Source organism: Pseudorasbora parva, chromosome 5, assembly GCF_024679245.1.
Source record: "Pseudorasbora parva isolate DD20220531a chromosome 5, ASM2467924v1, whole genome shotgun sequence".
In the NCBI taxonomy this organism is placed as follows: domain Eukaryota; kingdom Metazoa; phylum Chordata; class Actinopteri; order Cypriniformes; family Gobionidae; genus Pseudorasbora; species Pseudorasbora parva.
Window position 1 is genome coordinate 24591342 of NC_090176.1, and position 24012 is coordinate 24615353.

General features: G+C 37.6%; 1 protein-coding gene across 1 annotated transcript; it reads right to left on the reverse strand.

Annotated features, from left to right (window-relative positions):
- Window positions 1-2923: 2923 nt before the first annotated feature.
- On the reverse strand, window positions 2924-17763 carry wnt10a (wingless-type MMTV integration site family, member 10a). Its single transcript, XM_067444972.1, has 4 exons — window positions 17486-17763; window positions 16386-16648; window positions 13643-14016; window positions 2924-3506 (listed from the first exon to the last, which is right to left on the reverse strand). The coding sequence occupies exons 1-4, from the start codon at window positions 17710-17712 to the stop codon at window positions 3039-3041; spliced, it is 1332 nt and encodes a 443-aa protein (XP_067301073.1). The 5' UTR covers window positions 17713-17763; the 3' UTR covers window positions 2924-3038.
- Between the last annotated feature and the right edge of the window lie 6249 nt (window positions 17764-24012).

Sequence of the window (24012 nt, forward strand, 5' to 3'; positions counted from 1 at the left end):
CTCCCTTTAAATAACTTACCCTACACTGATGACAATTAATGATTAAAATGGTTACTTGCTTAATTTATGTTGCAACATGTTTATATAAAGGCAGAGATGATCAGTTTTGCTACTCTATGAATGGCTGTCGACTGACTGAAGCCCCGAGGGTGTCAATCTGCAGGCTGCAACAATGTGCACTTTGCAATGGAAAAATTGTTGACTTTTGCCAGAGAACAGAAAAAAATGTATCCTGCTTTCCAGAAATTAAAAGATATATGCATGATACAATATATTGTTCTGCAGGATGACCAACACATCAGTCCTGTGTAATGTGTGTTTTCTTCCTTCCTGCTGCACATGCAAAACAGTTGAAATGTGAAAGCTGGTATGCAGGAATGTTACCATCACTCTTCAGCCACTTCTATAATTAAGTTCTTTATTGTTTTACAAATATTAAGTTATCCACAAAATAAAATAACTTATATATTCAAACTTAAAAAATTATACCATTTAAAATTATACCATTCAAAATAAAAACAAATGCATATTATCGCGTTCACCCCGCACAGTATTTCATGTCAGTCATTTCTCCAGGATAATTGGTCTAAATGTGCAAACAATCAAATTGAACTGAAAACTCAAAATTCAACTGACTCAATATTCATTAACAAATGCATGTATGATGTTTTGGCATATATTTTAACATGAGAAAAGTCACACAAATAAATAAATACAACAACAAAGCAAAACAATAGAACAGAACAAAATTAGAAGATTAAAATAAAATACAAAAACAAAAAAGTTGATTCTTCTTTCAATTTGGGACACATTTTTAAATTACTAAATGAAAAAGTTGGTTGGATTTCCCTTTAAAATGTATTGTGTAATTAGGAGCAGAAATGTTTTTTTTTTTTTTTTGTTCTATTGTTTTTTCATCAGATAACGCAAAGTATGTGTTAGATGGGGAAAAGTGTTCAAAAGCTTATTCTATGCAGCTATTTATAATCAAAGTAATGTTTTTAGCAGAAACTTCCTGATTCAATTTATAAATAAATAAAAAATCAGAAACTTAGAAGTTTCTTTCACTGGCCATGAACAGTTATTTTCATAAAATATCACTAGATATTTTACTACTTTTTGTAAGACATTATGCAAGACAATGAGCAATCTAAAAAGATGCTAAACAACTCACATGATGAACAACTTGAACATTATGTCTGAACAGTTGTATTACTGAAGAATGAGTTGGCAGAAATTGTTAGATATATTATTTATATAAAGTTTGGTGATTTCAGGGGGCCTATAGCTACCACATGGTGATCAGGATGTGATTATATATTGGTCTAAATATCTACTGACTGACATTAAAAGCTCTGGTGAATATGTTCCTGTTACAGTGAACAGAGGCACAGCCAACAGTTTGCAGGTCCAGCTTAGACTCTCAAATCCTTTTATTTTTAATGCCTTTGTCCATAACAAATGTCCATATCCATGTAAAAGTGTTGTCCTTTCTATGATCTCCAGGACTGATCCACAGCTTGCACGTGAGTGTAATCCATTCATCTGACTGTGCTTAAAAAGTGTCACTTGCCAAGGCAAATAAGCCTTTGAATACCAGTCTACACTTTTCCCAGCATTTAAAGTGGTTATATGTACAATCACTGGTAATTTTAACAGATATGCTGGCCTTTTTGAATTGATATTACCTGGTATATGATACCGTTGTTTATACTCGAGTTTATTTTTTAAACTCCTCTGGCAAATGGCTCTGTGCAAAGGTCTATGAAACATCATGGATGTACTATATATACACACAATCCTGGGCAGAAAAAAAGAAAAAAAAGAGCCATGCCCAAAATGGCTAAATGCTACGTTTTTAATCGTCTTAACCACAAATTATTGGTCAGGAAATTAGCCAATTTTTAGTAAATGCACTACTTAAAAGCCATTGCTGTCTCAGAAAAACATCAAAGACAGAATAAAGTCTTTGTCAGAATATGGGAAGTTGTGTGGAGTGATGAATCACAATAAAACACGAGATGAATGCTGATGCTGGAGCGGGACTTCGAAAATCTGGTTTATAATATAATAATAAATGCATCACCACAGTGAAGCATGGAGGAAGAGTCATTGTGTGGGACACCTTTTAGCTGTTCTATTGGTGAGCTATACTTCACTCTAATCTAATGCTTTAGAGTACAGCAGAATATTGCAGAATGGCTTGCTTCTCACATATGAAAAGTTGTTATTCAAAGAAGAATGATCAGATTTTTCAACAAGTATAATGCTCCTGCTCAAACTCCATCAGGCTCATGTTTGGCCTGGTCAGAGTCCAGATTGGAACCTAATAGTAAATATTTGGTGTCACAAACTCAAAGAAACAGGGAGACATTTTTAAACTACTCTAACATTTTTAAGCCATTAAGACTGACATATCTTTTCTTATTGTAAAGACAATTTTGTGCTAAGATACTTTATCTACATTATTTTTGCAGTTCTTGCTAATTTCCTGACCAGTACTTTGTGATTAAAGTGGTAAAGACCATTCAAATATCACTAAATATTTTGTGGCTTGGCCTTTATTTATTTATTTTGTTTGCTTAGGAGAGTGTGTGTGTGTTAATATATATAAAATTATATTTATGTTTCTCTTCTTTAAGTACCGGAATCCCATGCGGCTGGTTGGTGCTATATTACAAGACTACGAGCCATTGATTTCTTTGAAAACCCAAATAATACCAACACAACGTTGTGTCGATGAGTGCTCTGTTGGCAATATACTCCACAATATATTCATATTCTTAATTTATTTAAATTAAAAATACTTTATGAAATTAAATGCAGTGCAAGTCCAAAATCAGTCTGAAATCTTGTGCTTGGACCCATGCAGTGTGCAAACATGTGCACACTTCTCTAGCACTCAATTCATCTCAGTCCGCTTTTGTGCTTTCCATTCGAAGCATGGAAATGGCAGTCCATTGCAAAAGGGAGGGATTTCTTAGTCTTTCCCTATGTTTAATGTCTGGTTTTGTACATTTAGTAGATAATTGCTCATTTCATTTGCAGACGCTGACCCACTCTGTTATCCGGCACTCTTCACACACCACGTAACAGCACCAGTGGAATTTGCAGTTGCAGCGTTCGCTGCGAGTCTGTTGTAAGATGTTGTGCCCCCGTCCACAGCACAGGCTCTCACAGTTGTCCATGCCCTGGCTGGTTTTGTTACAGATCCGGCCCTGCGTCCCAGCAGAGTCTGAGCCGGGGTCCCTCTCACAGAAATCAGGAGACTTCTCAAAGTAGACCAGGTCGTTGACGTTGGCTCTACGTCGGTGTGTGGGATGGGCATGCTCCACCTGACCCGTGTTTCTGTTGTGGGCTTTGATTAGCGTGGCGATGTTGAAGCGTTCCTTCAGCAGCGAGCCCACCGTTCTGAACTCTGGAGTCACCTGCCAGCAGGTCTTGAGCTGACAGCTTCCTGATGTACCATGGCATTTGCATTTCCTCCTCATGTGGTCCACCACAACCTGCACACAAGCAAAACAGATGAGGAAGCGTTAATATCTGGAAACCGCAGCACATCTGGCAATCTAGACCTTGCAATGCTATGACTAAAGCTGCAAAATTTGTGAAAAATTATCTGAACTCAGTTCTTATTCGATGAATCACTGATTTGTGATGAATGAAAAGTTATACAAAAGATATATGAATAGATAAATATTCATAGACACAATAATGTGTGTCTTCAGAAAGAATTCTTTTTATTTTTTTTATTTTTACGTTTTTCATTAATTCAACTTTCATTTTCATGTTTCATTAAACTTTCACTTGAGGTTTTTATATTTAACATGTCATGCTTTCCAGTAAGTTTCAGAGCTGAAGACATGTTAGAGAAAAGATGTTATTGACAGCTCAATAAACGATCGTTCTGCGAATGTGCGTCCCCGTAACCACCTTAACCGGAGAAGACGAACACCTAATTCGGTAGCCCCGCCCCTCGATTCGGGCCTGGCATGTTAGATAAATATCAGGTCTACGTGGAGCTAAACTGGATCAAACTTCCAAGCAATAAATCTTATGGCATGTTTAAACTTTGCATGGTTGAACTATATATTTAATGAAGATTCAGCTCACACGGTGAAGCAAATGCGTTTGTTCAATTCATTTCATCAGATTAGTTTGAAAACGAGAGATTGGGTTTGCAGACAGGATGAGATCAAAAAACAATGCTTTGGCTTCTGGATCTGACAAGAATAATGCAACAATTATGGGAGTATTTTTTTTTTTTTACATTTTAATATGTGATAGTATTGCATTTTTACGTTTGATATCTACTGATTATGTAACATAACTTCCATGCTGTCCCAGTCTTTGTATTTAAGGTGTTGTTGGTTTATTGTCCTGCGATTTGTGATCAGATTCAAACAAGTATGGGCCAGGGCTCACATTTCTTAAATAGTGAAATACACGTGTCCGCGCATGTGTGTGTGTGTTAGTGAAGCACGGTTTGCGGTTCTATCCACCGATCGGGTGGGCCAAGTAATAAAAAATGACATTCCAATGAATTGCGGGTGGATGAGAGATAAATCATTGTGTTTGTTTGATAAAGACATTTTATGAACCCTGTGGGCGAATTATTCCGGTTGCCGTTTCTCCACATTGGAATTTTTCAAAACAATTCCTCACTTGACTGGGGAGCCAAAGCGCATTATAATATGCAAAACTGTTATCCAATCACAGCAGTGGGCGTTTACTTCCAAGTCGAGCGTTTCAAGAGCTAGGCTTAAAACCAGGGTAGAAAATAAATATCCATGTTTTATGTATTACTTGTTATAAACTTGTATTAATAAAATTAAGAAAGCAGTACCACCCTGATGTTTTTTACTTTATGCCACTCCAAAAAATATCAAAATTCATGTTATTTCAGAAATTGAAGAAAATTATAGGAGAGGTGTATTCAAGTCATTGAATACACAGTGTATGTGAGTTGTATTTTGAATACATTAATAAATTCACCAAAAAAAATGTAATGATGTTATCAACATATTTATTCAATCTAGCAATACTAATAAACATTTCTGTGAGGTTATGACATGACATGTCAGAGACTGGTTGGAGATGAGGATGCCCTATACTCACAAGTTCAGACCTCCCATTCTCTCAACAATGCACTCGTCTGTCATCCCCAGCTATAAACTTTTAGATCCAATTACCAAAAGGAAGAGGGGCCACCCTCACTACTGACAGATGCCCCAGCACCCACCCATATCAACAACACAAGCACAAACATTAAGGCTTAGCAATCCCACATTTCACACTGTCTCAGGCTTCCTAGAGCTCAGCGCGGGACAAAACACAGTTTGAACATCTTTAGAGATAAGTCGAGTTTTGTCTGTCAAAACTCAACGGATTAGGTTTCACTGTACAAGATGAAGCTCTGCTATTTTATGTCACTCAGCCATGGTTTGTGTTTTTTTCTTCATCTGTCTTCCCTCTCCTATGAAGTGGCGTCATGATCCAGAACATATACAGGTAGATATATTTTTCCAGATTTTAAAATCACAGGTTTTGAAATGACAACCTTTCATTCCTCTGAGGGCTGCACTCTGCTAAAACTGAGTGTTCTGACCATCGGCAGACAACTGTTGTCGTTCACCTCAAGTCGCAGGTCCCTTTCAGTAGTTGTCAAAAGCAGACATCTTCCATCCCTGAAGATTGTGAATTCCCCAGGCTATGCGGTTTGCATGCCGGTGGTTTCTATTTCGAGCTCTTAGCCATCATAGGTGCACATGCAAATAAAGCAGATCTGTTTTATATGAATGGGCACAAACAGTAGAGAGACAGATATGAAACCTATATCACACCCTTATTAAGGCCAAAGATAACAACCATCAATCACAACAAAACGCCCACAATGGCAAATCAGGTACTACAAAAAAAATGTTTTTGCTCAACAAAGACACAACATTTCAGGCTGATCTCACTCCATCTGAGGTAAACATCTCAATGGTACTTAAATTAACCCATAGTGATGGGAAAAGAAGGATTAACCCTTTCAGGCACCAGCATTTTCATGATCTTTTCGAGAGATTGCAGCTTTCAAAAAGGAAGCCAAATCAGTCCCCTGAGGGCCGATGCAATGTGGGTACAGACAAATAAGGATATTCAAATCCTTTCGCTTTGAGTGCCGAGGACCTGACAGAAATTTAAATGTCTCACCTCCAGCAGTTTAATAAGTGGACCTGCCTGCTCTTGCCATTTGCGACCCATGGTGAGTGAGCTACAGGGAAGGGATGGAAGATCGCAGAGTCTGATTGCTCTTCTTTCCCTCGGCCTGGACTATGCACCTAAGGGCAGGGGTAGCGCGGGTGCGCGGCAGTGGAGGAAGCGAGGAAGAGACAGGAAGTGCTCTTGGAAGCTGCCGCCCTGCTTAAGTGACAACAGGATAATCTATCGGGTGTGTGTAGAGGTGGGGCTTCTAACTGAAGCCTGGCATGCCGTCTATCCTGAGGAGCTACAAATGAAGCGTAGCTCATTCCTCTGCTCTGCGTAGCCTATCGCGCAGCCTATCAAGCATCTGCGTTGCCCTGCTGGTACAGAATGAGACTTGTGAACAATGGGCTTCGTGTGCAAATTTGTTTTATTCAGTGTTTCCGGGAGTTTCTATAGGGAATTAGCACTTTATAAGCCAAAGAACATAGACTCACAGTACAACCGCATGCAATCACGGGATGTTCTGGAAATCTAAAGAGTGTCAGCACCTAATAAACCTAAAGGCATATTTCAAGCTGAAAAAAAGCAACTCTTTCGGTCTGACATGTATTTGGCAAGGGCAGATGTGCAGTGGAAGAAGTGTTGCAGTTATTCATCAGTATTTGATGTGTACAGCAACATGTGCCGCTCCAAAAGCTACAGTAACACAGCAGAAGCCACTATAAATGGATCTGCAAGCAAAACATATTAGGGCCTATAAATTTGCACATTTTCTTTTCCGACATGCAGTGGATGTGGATGTTTTGAAGGGTGTGCTGTAATTTCATTGGAGCAGAGCAAATTGAGAGCCACATCTGGGCCACTTTAATTGAAGAAAAAGTGAGACAGGCTCGCCCATAAAATGGCACCAGACTGAGATCAAGTAAAACACATTGGTAGCACATTTGGACCACAGGCAGTATACAGCAAAACAGTTGTAACTGTACAACCCCTCAAATCAGATGCATTTCCCTTCACACTAAATCAACAATATGAAACTAATATTTAAATTGAGCAGCTTTTACATGTAAATTCAATAATTTGTGATCAATCAATCAAATGTTGATACTAATACAACTGATGAATACCATTAAAAACAACTGAAACAGCAGTCGCAACACATTTCGTTTTTTTGGATGTGCCATATTTCTGAGTGGGACTATTTTGTCCATCCGGATTTCACATGGGTGATATTATGCTGATATAAACTGTACAGTACAGTATATTTCAGCAAAAATCTGCTGTACAGTATATTTTTTCTCTGCCATGCAGACTTTTAAGAAATCATACACTGAGTGGAGAAAGTTATTCGAATTTATTAATTCGAAATACTTTTTAAGTAAAACTAGAGTGTCTTTTACAATTTTTTATTACAGATTTTCCATATTTTTCAATATTTCCAGACTTTTTCCAACATAATGCATATAATAGAGGGACAAACACCCCTCACCTTATTGAGCTATTAACCAGTGCAACACATGGTTTAAGTAGCAAATTAATTTCACATTTTTCTAATGACTTAATATATATTGAATACATTTGGAATTCCTACAAAGTTTAATTGAGTGAATCATTGCCATGTATTCTTGTTGAAAATGATCCTGTTATAATCAGTTTAAACACACTTCTTCTTGGTATTTCTGTAAAATAGTAGTGTGCTCATTTTTCTGAACATATGAAACAAAGTGTTTTTTTCTGCATTTAAATAAATACACATCTAAATAAATGTTTAATGAATGAATTGCAGTAATATAATTCATGCAGCTATCTATAGAAAGGCATTACTGCATTTCCACTGTGGTACTGAATAACTGTATGGCAACATGGATATCTTCCTTTCTAATAAAGAGTTTCCAAATGGCATTGTTCATAATCTTTCAATTTACTGTAAAACTATTCCAGATAAAGTGGATCTGTGAACAAAAGCATCTATGTAACGTACCAACGATTCAGAAATCCAGATGTAGAAGAAATGTAATAGCAAAGTTTGAGGAGGACTGCAACAAGCACCCCATGTATGGGTGACCACAGGAAAAGCTGTTGTTTTGGGGCTTTGAAAAACAAAGTTATATCTTTATGTCTTTAAGAGCAATGCAGTTTCTTGCCATTCTTTTCTGATTTAATTAAATGTTACCATTAGACTGTAAATTGGGTAAATTTTCATTTAATTATTTCTTTAACACTACACAACAGCAACATTAATGTCTAACATATTCGAATGCCAGTCCAAGAAGCAACATCACAGACAGAGGTGATTATTTGTGGAGCACTTTCCTGTCCAGGGCCTTGTAGTCGCAGTAAGACACTGTTAGGTATAAGCTGGAGAGGCCACTTAAGATCTAGGACAAAATGATGACAGGGTGCCTGACAACATGATCCTCCATCTAATGGCTCTTGATGAATTGCTGAATGAGAATCGCTCGGTTCCTTTGATGTTTCAGAGGAGGCGTTCCACCAAAACCTCAATGTCCCGACACACATCTTCATCAATTCTCGGATAGATGCGTGTAGACTGTGATGTATTTCGTAAATTAAACATGCTTACATTTAAATCATGTGTGGTGTATAGCAAAGAAATGTAAAGGAAATGTCACTAATACTAGGTCACAGCATTGTTCTTATAAACTGTGTTTCTGTACCGACTCCTGCCCTTTGCTTGCTTTGCTCTAAAAGTAGAAACTTTGCCTGGCTTACCAACCAGTCTTCATTGAGTGTAAGGAGCTCCAATGAAAACATCCAAAAAATAATTTACAACCCTACTAGACGTTGCCATGTAATCGGCAACTACTGCAAACATAAAAACATGCCCTGTTCTTTTCGCCCCGCCGGCCTACATGATGTTGCCAGAAGCAGTGAATGGCAAATACTAAAACAATACAATTAAATTGATTCTCTTCATGCAGTTTCCTTTTTCTCTCTCTGTGTTGCATTGGCCATTGACAGACTGTTTAAAAGTTGTATTTGGGGAAGGAAGGGCGAATGTCTTTCTACTTCCCCACTGTGTTTGATGTCTAAAATCTTTTGCTAGCTTTAAACATCTGTTTCCAAATAGCCAGCAGCCACTAATTAGAGCTTTTAACAAGACTGAACGTCGTGAGAACCAGAGGGTGGGCATGAGGCGACATGTACATCCCAGTAAAGTCACTACATTCCTCCACAAGCGACTACCTTTTCCTTGGGAGGGAGGCGAGGGAATATTGGGTCGCAAACCTTGCAAATAAAAAAGCTCTGTGATATAGAGCATGTCCCCACCTACCCCTATGTCAAATAACTTATCTGCCAAAATGATGGGTCCCAGTTGCCAAAGACAATGGGCTAAGTAGAAAAACAAACATAAATAATGGATTTTAGGATCACATATTTTATCAAGAAAATTAGTTTAAAGTTGCAATTTTTGATTTTTCATTATCATCTTGCTGACACTGACTTGAGAAAACCTGCCAACAGTAACATATTTCAGTAGCAGCAACGTTCCTTGTCTTTTTTTTCTGACAATCAGGTTCAGATGCCAAATAGGATTACTGACAGAAGCAGAAGAAATATTCCTGAACAATGGCGTCTCTCTGTACATCACACCCTCGCTGGCAGCTTGATCAAACACCACGCCTCCTAATTGAGCTTCTCAGACAAAAAATCCTGAACTTCCAGCATCCTTTATAGATCATCCAATGTAAATAACAATTAATCAGTATAGAAACTGATAACAATAAAGATCCTTTGAAGTGTCTTCTCTTAAGGCCGCAAATGGGTGGCTTTTGCCAATGAAGTCTACAGTGATCATGATAATTGCAGTAATAAATCATGAACCTGTGACAGAATTCATCAATAACAAAGACTCAGGAAATATAGCAAATTTAAAGTCTCTAGAACAATGTGTTGGAGTGTATAGAGTAAGACACAAAATTGGACATGAGAATTATCATAAGTACTTCTTTATTGGCATTTATAATTCCATGATGAACCTTTAACATTCATGGAACCTTTCCATTGCACAAAGTGTTCAAAGGTTCTTTAGATATCTTTCATTTTTTGTATTCTTTAGACGCATTTTTCACGCTAAGACACAAATGGTTCTTTTGAGATCGTTTCACAGAAAGGTACTTTGGGGGAAGCTAAAATGGTTCTTTTATACGGCATCGCTGTGAAAACCCCGGTTTGGAACCTTTATTTTTAAGAGTGTATCTGTTACTTCATTTGGGACTGACCAAGTATGTTTTGTCTGAATAATCAAGGGAACCAAAAACTGATTGAACGATATAGAGACAAATTTGAGAAGAGGAAGCAGCAAACAATGAACAATCTGCAACTCTGTCTATGTGAACCTGCCAGTGATGGCCCATCAGAGCTTATCATGGTCATTTACACTTCAGTTCTGTACCGTCCTGATAAAGAATGACAACAGATTAATCCATGATGATATCTTGCCTCCCACATCTAGAACGCAAAGCTGATGAGCTGTTGTTTGTTGCAATCCCAAAATAAGTTGGGCAATAAGAGTTACAAGCAATAGTGAAGCTCTTAAAATAATGGTAGTGGTAGGAGTAGTAATACATGATAAAAATTTAGGGTTAATAATTTTTAACTTCAACTCACATGGAATTAACTGATAAAAATGTAAAAATCTGGTAGTAAATCTTGAATGCAATGTAAGTTGCAATGGATTAAAGTGTCTGTCAAATTTAAAATGTAGCCTCAGAAATAAGAGAAGAGAAAGTTTATAGGGGCTACACCAAGGCAGTCCCCCGAGAACAAAGTTTTCCCTTAGAGCCATTTTTCTGGTTGCTTCAGCACCACCAGTAGTAACTCTGAGGTGAGGTAAGCTGGCCGACAGCGATGTAATTTAAGTGCGTCATTCAACAACATCACCAACTGGAGGAATAACACGCCGTGATCAGTGCAAGAGTAATATGACAGTAGGGCATCACAACAACCATGTAATATTTAATTCAACAAATTGTATAAACTATTTTGATGATCAATTATCTTTCAGGATCAAATAACTAATATTTTGGTCAGCCAAAACCATGTACTTGAAAAATGTCAAATTTGAAGTTTAACAGTGATTCGCTTGCTGTTAGACCAAGCTATTTTGCAAAATGAAGAAGCTCACGTGATTTGAATTTATAATATTTAGAGGTATTTACAAAAGAATATATCAGTTATGCATAACCGGATGTTATGGGAAAAAACATTTACAGCAAAAGCATAAGCAAACTGTGCACCTGACACGTGACATGAAAATGCATTTATGAGCTTCTTTGACAAATTTTCAGTAAACATTTTTAATTAAGCATACGTACAGTTTTTCCACATGATCTTTTAGCTGTTACATTGTTGTAGTGATAACCCTCTGAAAACATATCGCCTATACATTTTTTCAAACGCTTATTAAGTCTTTCCCAAAGTCATTTATGACACAACAGCCATTGACAGAGTTTTCCAGCAATCCATGTTTTTACTAGGTATGCTAGAGGATGCTAAAATGCTTCTTCTGAAATAGTATAGAATCTCTGGATCAAAACACAGGTGAAGAAGAAGCAGAAACAATTAATAAAAGCATTACTTATGCACATGTACAATAAAGGGGTAATCAAACATTAAACAGCATATAAATCAAAACTGCCTAACGTTACCAAATGAAATGTTGACCCAGAAAGAGGCATGGTACTGTCCAATATTTGGTGTGTAAATGGTCTCGATCTACTTCATCTGTGTTTTGATCATCTTTCTAAATCAGATCTGGATGTAGTCTTTTACAAGAAATAGACCTTCTCAGCTTTTTGTTGAAAATGTTGCTTTTTTTATGAAACTTCCAATAAGACTGCCGTTCAAGTGTTAATACAAAAAAGAATGCATGAAGCTATAATATTTTTCTATCTTTTGACATGTATATGTAACTACAAAAAACAGCTCATATATTCCACTTCCAAATTTACTGTCATCATATAACTAGGTTAGGATACCCTTTCCAGCTCTATTAAATAATTTAGGAGTCTAACATGGGCTACAAATGCTTGAGTAATCAAAACATGGATCTACATACAGTACCAGTGTAAGTTTGAACTACATCTTACTACGTTTATCCATAGGAAACTGTATCTATATCTATATGCTTATTATTGAATTACTATATACATTGATTTGTAGACAAATATATGATTTTCTTTACAGAATTAAAATTCAAAAGATTTTAAAAAAGTGTTTAAGATGGATTATTTGGACCGGAGAGGGGAGGGAAAATGTCCAGAGATTGTCATTCAAGATGAAAAGACATCTCGGGATGCTCCACATGAAGTTGGTTGGGAAAATATACAGTGTGTAAAGCTGTCATCAAACAAAGAGTGAACATTTAAGATATTTTTAATGTGTTTAACATTTTTGTCTCTACATTATTCAATTTGTGTTATTACATATTTCTGATTAATTTATACTACAAGCTGCATGAAATAAATGTTTATGGAGTAAAATAAGGGACATTTTTACTATAGTGGCGCCCATTTGTTTTCCTTATGAAATACAAGAAACAAGTAATGACTCAGAAAGGTCATTAGAACCTATAATTTCTTCACCTCTTCCATGTCCTGTCATTCCTCCCAGTGCTTTTAACTGAACTGCTCTACAGTGCCACTAATCTACCTCTTATTATCTAATTAGTCCAACACAGGCAAAGAGACAACACCTCGATCCCTTACATCACACATTGCCACCAGGAGTGACTCACTGATCAAAGGCAACACCAGGGAAGGCATATTTTGATAAAGCTTAAATGCCTTTTAAACATTCCCAAATCCAAAGATAACACGTTTCAGAGAAGCACATGTTTGCTTTTGCTCGAGTGGAGTTATTGCTCATTTAAGTGTTTTGCTGTTGGTAGGTGGTTTTGGGGGGTGGACACTGTTGCGTGGAGATCGGAAAAGATTCATGAGTGCACCTAATTGAGCATAGACGGGGCACTAGCTCGTACATTTACGCACAGGCAGGAGCCCAGGCAAAAAGTTCAACAAACCTCTCTCAATGCCAGCTTTTTTGAAAAACCAACGATCACACAAGGCAGGGAACGCACAAACAAAAATGTTACGCTTGGCAAAACTGACAGGGATGAAGCTTTCAAGAGCACAGCTGCAACATGAGCGTCCCTTCATGTTTAACTGCCGCTCGGAGAAAATCTGTTGCTTCTAGGTACATCAAAAGGAGGAACTCAACCGCTATTGTCTCATTTAGTACATGTGACACGGTTATAGTATCTCAGTAGAAAAGAAGCGCTCATCTTTGAACACAGCATTTTAACGCACCTTAAAAGGGAGCGTAAGTCGATCCCCTTTGCACTCTCTGGAAATGCAATCCAATACTGCTGATTCATTGAGGTTTAGTGTCACACATCACACACAGCCAACATAACGCCGTCTCTCACCTGCCTGCCAACTCTGTTGTTATGAAGTCTCATCCTGGAGTGAATGTCTCTGTACGTCTCACGGGAGTCCAGGAACTCCTTGGAGAAGCGTTCCCCGAACTCCACGTTGGGGCTGCAGCCACCCCATTCCCAGGAGTCCTGTGGGCCGAGAGCGTCGGCGGGAAAGTGTTCCATCACGCCGTGCACCATTCCTTTACCCCGGTTGATGGCCTCAAGCTGCAGCCGGTTGAGTTTGATCCTGAACGCCTCCTCGTCCCCTCTGCGTTTCTCATCGCAGCCGCAGGCCTTCAGTTTGCCCATGGCACAGGCGTTGGACACGGCATGCACCACACCAGCCGCAGCAATAGCGTATGCAAATGCGCTTTCTCTGAAACCTGCCAAAGAGACAATACAATGGATTATTCAGTCAAACCAGGCTGCAATGTTGTCCATCGCCCACTTCGCCCCCCGGATATGTTCACTCTGTGCTATGGGGAGGAAATCGCTATCATATTCGGTAGGAGAAACCGCAAGAGCCCTGATGTTTGACAGCAGTACCAGTATTCCTCCACACAACAAGCAACAGAAAGACCTCACAGGACAAAGCACAACAAATCTAGTGAACGCCGTGCAGTGCTTAAGTATCCAAAGCATGCACATGCAGGAACAATGGAGAAGGTGTGGAGGGCTCTGGATAGTGTGGCTAAGCACAGACACGCTCATCTGTACACAGGCTCTGCGCTGAGCTCAAAAACGTGGCTACAATTAACCTGGCTACCGTTAGCAGCCGTTTGATCCGCACTAATCACATGCCGCTCGTCTGGATTTCAGCTCTCATCCACAATGCTCTTCATTGGAACCGAAGTGCGGCAGACTTTAAGGCTTTCCAACAAGATTTAAGAAATTCCTCAGCAAATGCGTTTGAACACACAAGAGCCACATGTAGTGGTAGCACATTATGTTGTTGTCCTTGTGTAAGAATGTTTAATGACATGAATATTTTCTCCGCAGGGTTTCCAGAGTAAAGAAGACGTCTCACCAGAGGTGCCTGCGTGTGCTATAGGCTTGATGGACGCTAATGGTTTCGAACAATAATAAATGGAGGTCTCATAAAAGCAGACTCTCCTGAATCACTTTCAGGGACAGATGGGGAATTAAAGAAGGCCATGCACAGAAACATGAAAGAGCCCACTAAAGGCTAAATAGTTTATAGTTCCTTTTGCCTGCTAAAATCAAAGGGCACTTCTTCAGTATGAAAAAGACCCTCTTAAGTATACTACACATATAAAATTCTTCACAAAGAAAGAAAAAAAACACCAGTCTGGAAGAATATATATATATATATATATATATATATATATATATATATATATATATATATATATATATATATATATATATATATATATATATATATATATATATATATATATATATATATATATATATATATATTTTTTTTTTTTTTTTTATTAAAAAAATGTAAAAAGGAAAACAAGACCTAATCAGTCTGGTTAATGTCAATGACCTTATAGAAACTTCAGAAGACACATATTACTGTTTCAACCAAAATAATAATTAAAATAAAATAAAAGTTATGATTTTTTTACCTTATTGACTGTCTGCATTTATTTGCATTTGTGTGACCACTAAATACCTTTTGTAAATTATTCTTCAAGAGAAACAGAAATTTTCAAGTTTGAACAAGTTTTAAACTGGCCATGACCCCATGTCTAGCACACTTAAAAAGCGTGTTTAATGCAGACTGGGGCTTGTCTTATTAGGCCTTGTGAATGCAGCCTCGCCTCACCTCCATGTCCTGTTTTGTCCATCTTTGGCGATTACAAATGACTAATGATCCTTTAAGACTTAAATCAGGTGTGAAACAGCCAGTCAGTATCAGGAATCCGCTGTGTTTTCCAAAAAAAGCTTGCTGATGGCAGAGCTGCCCTTGGGGCTTAGAGCAAAGATCTGAGATAGCTGAATGATGTTCAATTGATCATTTCAAAACACACAGGAACTCACACCTATTAACCCACCCACCCACAGTGACATACACACTCACGCAAAGGAGACCTGCATGCTGAAATACACACACAGACACACACAAACACGACTAGCCGGTGCTGCTTTTTTTTTTTTTTTTTTCGTGCAATCCTCTCATGATTCTATGGGGGGCAAACGGCACTTAGGCACAGCCAGAAGACACTGACATGGAAATGCTGTTTTAGATTTCCTTCCAAGCCAATGAAAGACCTGGAACAAATCAATCTAACAAATAATTTAAAGTGAGAGGCACGCCCGGCTGCGCTGATGGTGGAGAAAGTGGGAAAATGAATTAAAGATTGAAGGAAACTGTCACTTTGGGTTACAGAAACTAACTAAACAGGTTTATGCTTTTGCCACTGAGGGTTGGGAAAATGCTGAAAGCAAATTCACAGCACTTGCACTGGCACAGAGTAAAAGCATTAGCTGGCCAGGGAAGCCCCCTTGTAGAATATTTACATTCACTTTTTAAGTGATATATGCCTATGGCTGATAGAGCTTTCTTACTATCACACATTTATGTGTGTTTGCAGTACACAAACTTGGATTTATTTACCAGTATGGGACAGTTTCTAGCTTACTGAACAAGTTTACATGCAAGTAATTAATTTAGTAATAAAACATTTTTATTGTATACTTCTATACATTGGCCCCAAAAAAACACTTCTCCCGAAATGTCCGCAAATTGAAAAAGTCACCATTTAATTTTGTTGCTTACCCCTGCTGAAGACAACACTCTCATAGGGGATCTTGTTCCTGGTCTCCAGACTTGAGCAGTTCCAGCGGTGCCCTCTGAACTGATGCTGGCACTCATGGATGGCAATCTGAATGCCCTGTATGGCAGAAGCCGTCACATCTGGATGTCTCATACACACGTCCAGCTGTTTCTTTGTCAGGCCCGGCAGGGTCAAACACACTGTGTTGGCGTTGAGAATGGGGTCAAAAGGGATCTTTAGTCCCAGGATTTCATTTGAGTCTGCCCTAGAAGAGAGAACGAAACCAAACATATAAAAGTATCCAAATACATATACACAAAAATTTACTTAAAGTGGTAATAAATAACAAATTCTCCGTTTATGAGTTATTTGCATTGTGTAAGTGTTTATAAAAAAAATCCCATGGGTCGTACAAAACTGCTGTGTCACCCATTAGAGTGACATTGAGCCACCTGAAGCTAATGCTCATGACTAATACAAAATGCACGTGCCAGAAATAGATACTATAAAGATGCAAAAACTATAGCATCACAGGGGGTTGATGATGTGAGATAATAACAAATGAGTTTACCTGTCAAATATCAGATACAATAACAGCACATTAAAGAAAAGTTTTGTGGGACAACAAACTTGACTTAGAGTAAAAACGAAATAATGCAAAGTGACATTACAATATAGTAGTAATAAAGGGAAATGTAAACAAAATAACCAGTAAACTGCAAAGAGTATACAGTATAACTAAAATATAACTAATACAGTATAAATAATTATGAAACTGATAAAATACACGATTTATTAGCAAAACATTCAAATTTGTCAATCAAAACTGAATCAAGTAGCTCACCTCAACTTTATGACAGTTCCAAGTTTAGTCACATTGTAAAAGAGTACAGATAAAAGTTCACTTTGTTCTGCTTTCCTCACAGTTTAAATGTGCAGAACTTTAAAAAATACCTTGTGTTTAAAGTTTTAGGATGCACGTATAGGCTAATAATTTATTCGGTGTACGTTTGAGAGCAAACGTTTTCGGTATGTCAGTAGACATCCACGTGCATCAATGAATACAATCAATTTTACTCGAAACAACTAAGAAAGTCCTTACCTTTGAACTAAAAGCGACGCCAAAGCCAAAGAACAAAAGAGTCGAAATAAAAAGTAATCCATGCTGCTGCTGCTCTTCTGCAAAACTCTCTCAAAACAACTCTTCTGCTGGAGGAGAAGACCCGTCCAATACGCGCACAGCTTTCCAGCGATACGCTTCAGATCGTCCAAATCTGACGACAAATAAAAAGATGCTGGAGAGTGCCAAGCGATGTCGTGATACCTCATTCATGAAATCACTTTACAACTTGTCTGCTGGTGTTTCTGTTTAAAGAATGAATGAATGAACATGTGAGCCGACGCTGTGAGGATCCGCTGAGATATCATCTGACACAAGACACTCATGTGTACATCAGTATACTTCAGACTGAGCAATCTACTGTCTTCGGGACTTCTGATGTTTGCCTTATCTTGATGGCACTCAGACTACTCCACTTAACTCTCTGCCAGCCCACCTCTACGTCAGCACACACACACTCACACACAGCACACTGCCGTAGAGAACAAGTGCCTCATTAGACAGATCCAGATTGAACCGATAAACTGAAAAGTTAGGACCCATTGAGATGTGAGGGATTGGTCGGGGATTGAGAGAGAATGATAACTTGGTACTTTCTTGCTATGGATATGTATAAAAATCAATGTTGTCTTTATTCAATTGGGGGTTTTAATGTATGACAGACAAAGGCTGAAAAAAGAAGAGCCAGGCAGGGATAAACATTTCTACTGAAATATCTATTATGGATAAAATATTAATAAAAAAGAACATTGTCCTCATTCATTTGAATAATTTAATTGAGATATATGACAGACACAAAGACAGAAAAGATTCATGCTGGGATAAATAGGCTACTTCAAACAAGAAAATGTCTAAACTGAAATGGCTTTGAATATGAAAAACAATATTGCCTTTATTAAATTGAAGGATTTAATGTATGACAGACAAAGACTGAAAAGGAAGAGTCAGGCAGGGATTAACATGTCAGTCAAGCATATTCTGAAATGGTCTGCATTAAAATAAATTGAAAATAATGCAAAATAAATTGTCCTCATATTTTGCTATTAAAATAAGTCAGAGATATTTAAAACTTAAAAAGGCCTATGGTAAATTTTCACATGTGTATTACATTTTTTACATTTATAAAATATATTTATTACCCTTTACATTTATTTTGTTGTTTTATTAATTGCTTTGTGTTTCATCATTGTTTTGATTTAGCTAAAAAGCCATAAGCTGTTAAAACCCCCCACCATTTGATAGTATTGGGGCATGTTGTCACAGAAGGTCAACATGCGTCTAATGAACTGCATCTTTTATTCCTGAGAAATATATATATATATATATATATATATATATATATATATATATATATATATATATATATATATATATATATATATATATATATATATATATATATATATATATATATAAGATTTCTTACTACTCTCTATTTTTTGTTTCCTAAAGACCTTTTTTAGTGTTTATGTTACCTGGAAACACAATTATGGACACTGAATTTATAGTAACCCCATGACAAATGCAAAAATAAAACCACATCTTACATGCTGAGAAACGAGCCAAAAGCCCATTAAAGCTGAAACCTTCCCGCAGCTTTTGTAATGTTTGAATTCCATATGCTCCTTTGTAATTCTTCATTTCAAGTTTTAAATGAAGAGTGTGTGCATAGTGGTATCAATAAAGCGAACCACAGAAAGTTACTTCAATGTGGCAGGGAGGTTTTAGTCACAGTGAAGTCACAAGGAGGGAGTCGGTACGGTTTAAAGCTTGAGTCTTGAGTGAGGGTAAACAGCCCCCGCTGACTCCAAATGAATTGATAATCATCTCTGTCTTCAATTAGGCACCATCACGGCTCAGTTTTTTATTGCTAGTTCATGACAAGTTAAAAACATTACAACGGACACATTCCACACTCAAATGGTTACCAGTAAGATGTCGCAACTTTCAGAAAAACAAAATCCTGCTTCCATCTGGTGTGGGATCCTTGCCAAGAGATCTGCGGACAAGAATTTACACATGCTGATTTTAATTGTGTCCTAGTGTTAACTGGGCAACCCCTTTCTCTATGATCTTTTTAATTGTAGAGAATTAATGTATTTTGGTAATGACATTTATCCACGGCCGAACAACACATCTTCTGATCCTGAGTTAAATGGCTGAGAAAGACATAATTTGGTAAAAAGGCTAAATCATTACAGTAATTTTACATTGATTAATCACATAATGGTTTCTGTCTTGTGATGTAATGACTCATATGAGTAAAAAGGAATTATGTTCATTGATTGTAGTGATTACTAGAAGAGCCCCAAGGCAAAAAGATAATGCTGAATTGGAATTTCCCACAATAAAGAAGTGTGCTAAGAGTTGCATGCACTTTTCCTTGGCGAAATGGCATTGTTCGGGATGATAGCTCTTGTCCTTGTCCAAATGGTCCCACCAGGGACATTTGAATTATTCACAGTCTGTTAAGTTTCAGAACTTCTCCAAGAAAGTCTTCACGGCTGATTCAGTATAGACTGAGAACACTGAAAAATGAAAACGTCACCCAAAAAAAGGATGAGTAAAATACAGTAAAAGGCAGTATCTTTAACACATTTTGAGTGTTTTCCAGAAAAAGAATGCAGTTTTTATCCCCCGTAAAAATAACGATAATTAAAATATTGCTCTGAATGTATTCATTATTTACCGTATTATGCTAATTTTAGAAAGGTTAAACAATTCCCAGTCTTCCTTTAACAAGAATTTCCTACTTTCATGAGTGGGCAAAAGATATGACCCTACAGGAGAAACAGAAGAGAGGGCAAAAAGACACTGTAATTACTGGGGCTCCCGCAGGACGTCTCACTAAGAAGGTTTTTAAAAGAATTAGAAAGTTCAAACCCCCTCACTGTGGAGAAATGACACATCTGTGGATAAATGAGTTCTTACAGAGTAAAGAATAAAGATGAGTATGCTTTGGTTTCCCCCCCAACAGGGATATTTGTCTCTTTTTTTGTTGTTAAGCCATTAGAGCATGATGGGAAAAGGACTTTTTGATTGGTCTAATGGTGTAAGTATTGGCTCCAAAGACACAGAAAGTGAGGAGACTCAAAGAATAGAGAAAAAATAAGCATTGAGCTCCAAAGAACCGTTGCCCTCTGATCTGCTTGTTGATATGTCGGGATGGGAATGGTTGTAATCAGTTAAATGTTCATTGTGTTGGAGCAAAACATTTGGGAGGTTAGAGAGGTTTTGTTATTGACTATCTTAGCAACCCAAACAAAGAGTGTCTTGTGCTGTTTAAGAGATGCCTTAAATTGGCCGCAAAAGATCTTTATAGGCCTTGGAATGATGCGGTCTGTTTTGATCACATCGTTTGTGAAATTGTTCACAGCGTGGTATTAGCGGTTATTTATAAATCATACTAGTTGGACTTAATATCAAGCAAACTCACTTTGAAAACAGGACATGTAGTTAATTAAGACACCTAAATACTCATTTCAACAGCAAAACTTATTTCCTTAAAAATAAACATGTCTAACAACTGCACATGTAGTGTAGATATAGTAGATAAACATAGTTATGGATCAAATATTTATTTTAATGTATAAATACATGTTTCACATTTCTGACCTATATTTAATCATAACAAAATCCATACCATTCAATTCAATGAAGTATTTTTATTTTAAAATCTTGATTAGGAATAATACATCGGAAAAAAAAGAAAAGAAAAAAAAGGTAAAATAAAAACGCATCAAATCATCTGTTTATGCATTGTACAACTCCACTCATTGATCCGTGAACATGTCAAAACTGGCTGTTGATATCTGACATGACATGATATCTTAAGCACCCCCTACTGGCCACATGAGAATCTTATACTTCAATGAAAGCACTGGAGATGCTTGTTTTGTGTATCACGACACATTTCCACAGGTACTTATATTCAGAGATTCCTGCCTTTAGGTACTTGTCCAGCTGCTGAGTTGGCTGAGCATGGCTATTGAAAAACAGCAGAGCGTTGCTTGTTTTCTTTACCGCTTGAGTTACTGCTCGCTATCACTAATTGAACAGAATTACACCCGTTTGCTTGCTTTTCTTGGTACTGTGAAAATGTTTGGGTTACTGCGGCAGATGATATGACTGTAAAGGTATGTGAAGCAGGAGAATGTATTAGAGATAAGAACCTCTTTTGCCATTTGAAAGAAATAGTCTCTGGTATAGCCTGTAGAACAACTACCATTCTTGTATATATATATATATATATATATATATATATATATATATATATATATATATATATATATATATATATATATATATATATATATATATATATATATATATATATATATATATATATATATATATATATATATATATATATATATATTGATTTTATACATTGCCACAGGTGTATAAAATCAAGAGCATTTACAAACAATTGAAGAGATCAGTAAATTCAAATGAATAACTGTGATAGGATTCCACCGATACCAAGTCAGTTTATGAAATATCCTCTCTGCTAGATATCCCAGTGAACTGTAAGTGGTATTATAGTAAAGTAGAAGCGTTTAGGAACACCAGCCACTTAGCCAAAAAAGCGGAAGGCCGCGTAATGTCACAGAGCGGGGTCACCGATTGCTGAGGCGTATGGTGTGTAAAAGTCGGAAACGCTTTACTGACGTCAGAGCTCAAGAGTCCCAGACTTCCACTGGCTTTAATAATCAGCACAAAAATGGTGGGGCGAGAGCTTAACAGAATGGGTTTCCATGGCCGAGCAGCTGCATGCCTCATATCATCAAGTGCAATGTCAAGCGCCATGGAGTAGTGTAGCGCGCGCAGTGGAAAGGTGTTCTGTGGCGTGACGAATCATGCTTCTCTGTTTGGAAGCCTGATGTCTGGATTTGGCGAATGCCAGGAGAACGTTACCTAAATGCATTGTGCCAAGTTTGGTGAAAGAGGGCTAATAGTATGGGACTGTTTTTCAGGAGTTGGGCTTAATTTTGGGCAATACTATGCTTCTAAAATTGTGGGAATAGTTTTGGGAAGGCATTTTTCTATTCCAGCATGACTGTGCTCCAGAGCACAACACAAGGTCCATTAGGATATGGTTGGATGAGTTTGATGTGGAAGAATTTGACTGGCACGTGCACATAGAGAACCAACCCAAACATTTTTGGGATGAACTCGAGTGGACATTGCAAATCAGGCTTTATTGTCGTACATCAGTGTCTGACCTTACAAATGCTCTACTGGATGAATGGGCAAATTCACATAGAAACACTTCAAAATATTGTGGATTATAAAAAAAACAAAAACTAAGTGTTATAGCTGAAAAATGTGTATTTAGACAGCAACGTCATTACGGACTCTGTGGGTGTAATGGTTCCAATACTTATGTCTGTGTGTGTGTGTGTGTGTGTGTGTGTGTGTGTGTGTGTGTGTGTGTGTGTGTGTGTGTGTGTGTGTGTGTGTGCGTGTGTGTAAAATTAAGAAATATTACACATTTTTTAAAAATAACATTTTATGCTCAACATTCCTAAAACCTGGTTTTAATTACATTTTAATTTAATTTCAATGTGGTCTCGGACCCCACTCTATACATACATTATTCAGAAACAACTATGAACCAAGTATGTGGTGTGGGGTCGTCTCAAGGGATTTGCTCTTATGCTGAGGCACATAGCCCTGATTCTGCACAGATATGTGCTTCTGTTATTCATTCGTAAGCAAACCGTTTATCCAGAGAAGAATGAAAGCTCCATTCCCAAATGAATTCTGCATGCTGGTGGTTCTGAAGAGAGAGAGAGAGAGAGAGAGAGAGAGAGAGAGAGAGAGAGAGAGAGAGAGAGAGAGAGAGAGAGAGAGAGAGAGAGAGAGAGAGAGAGAGAGAGAGAGAGAGAGAGAGAGAGACAATGACAATGGGGGACAGAGTGTATGAAACCGAGGGAGAAGTTTCACCTGTGAATTGTGGTCATTAAGATGATGGTGAAGATAACACAAGCAAGAGTTATTCAGAGGTCATTCGCTATGAACAGCTGGACACGGTGAACGTTTTTGACCTTGCAGGATGTCTAAATCAAGATTCTATGAGATTCTACCTCCCACGACGCACTGCTCAAACATACTAAATCTATCTGAAAGGACTTTAAAGGTTATGCATCAAACAACAGAAAAGTCCAGCACTAACTGCATCCTCAGACAAATGAAGAGCTCGTTTGACGAATTAAACGGCAGCTTCTGGTCTCCTTCTTTACAGACATCACCCAAAGCACCCAGACATCATCTATAACCGTCTGAAAACAACCCTGGAAGCAGATTCCCTCTACAATAGAAAATCTGCACTCTGGGACACCAAAATAATCTATCCCTTTTATCCCGCTTCGCATCAGTTCTTCCAGCTTTTCTCTTGGAATGTACCACAAATCCCTATCCGCAAAGACCACCGGCTTTCAGAAGAGTATCTTCCCACTTCAGCCAAGCTCTTAACCCTCATACTAATCCCACACGACTGTCTGACA

Coding starts and splice junctions, on each gene's coding strand:
- wnt10a (XM_067444972.1), bottom strand. CDS start 17,712: ATGAGGTATCACGACATCGCTTGGCACTCTCCAGCATCTTTTTATTTG. Junction 16,649..17,485: donor GCGTCGCTTTTAGTTCAAAG/GTAAGGACTTTC, acceptor TCTCTCTTCTAG/GGCAGACTCAAATGAAATCC. Junction 14,017..16,385: donor GAGTGTTGTCTTCAGCAGGG/GTAAGCAACAAA, acceptor TCTCTTTGGCAG/GTTTCAGAGAAAGCGCATTT.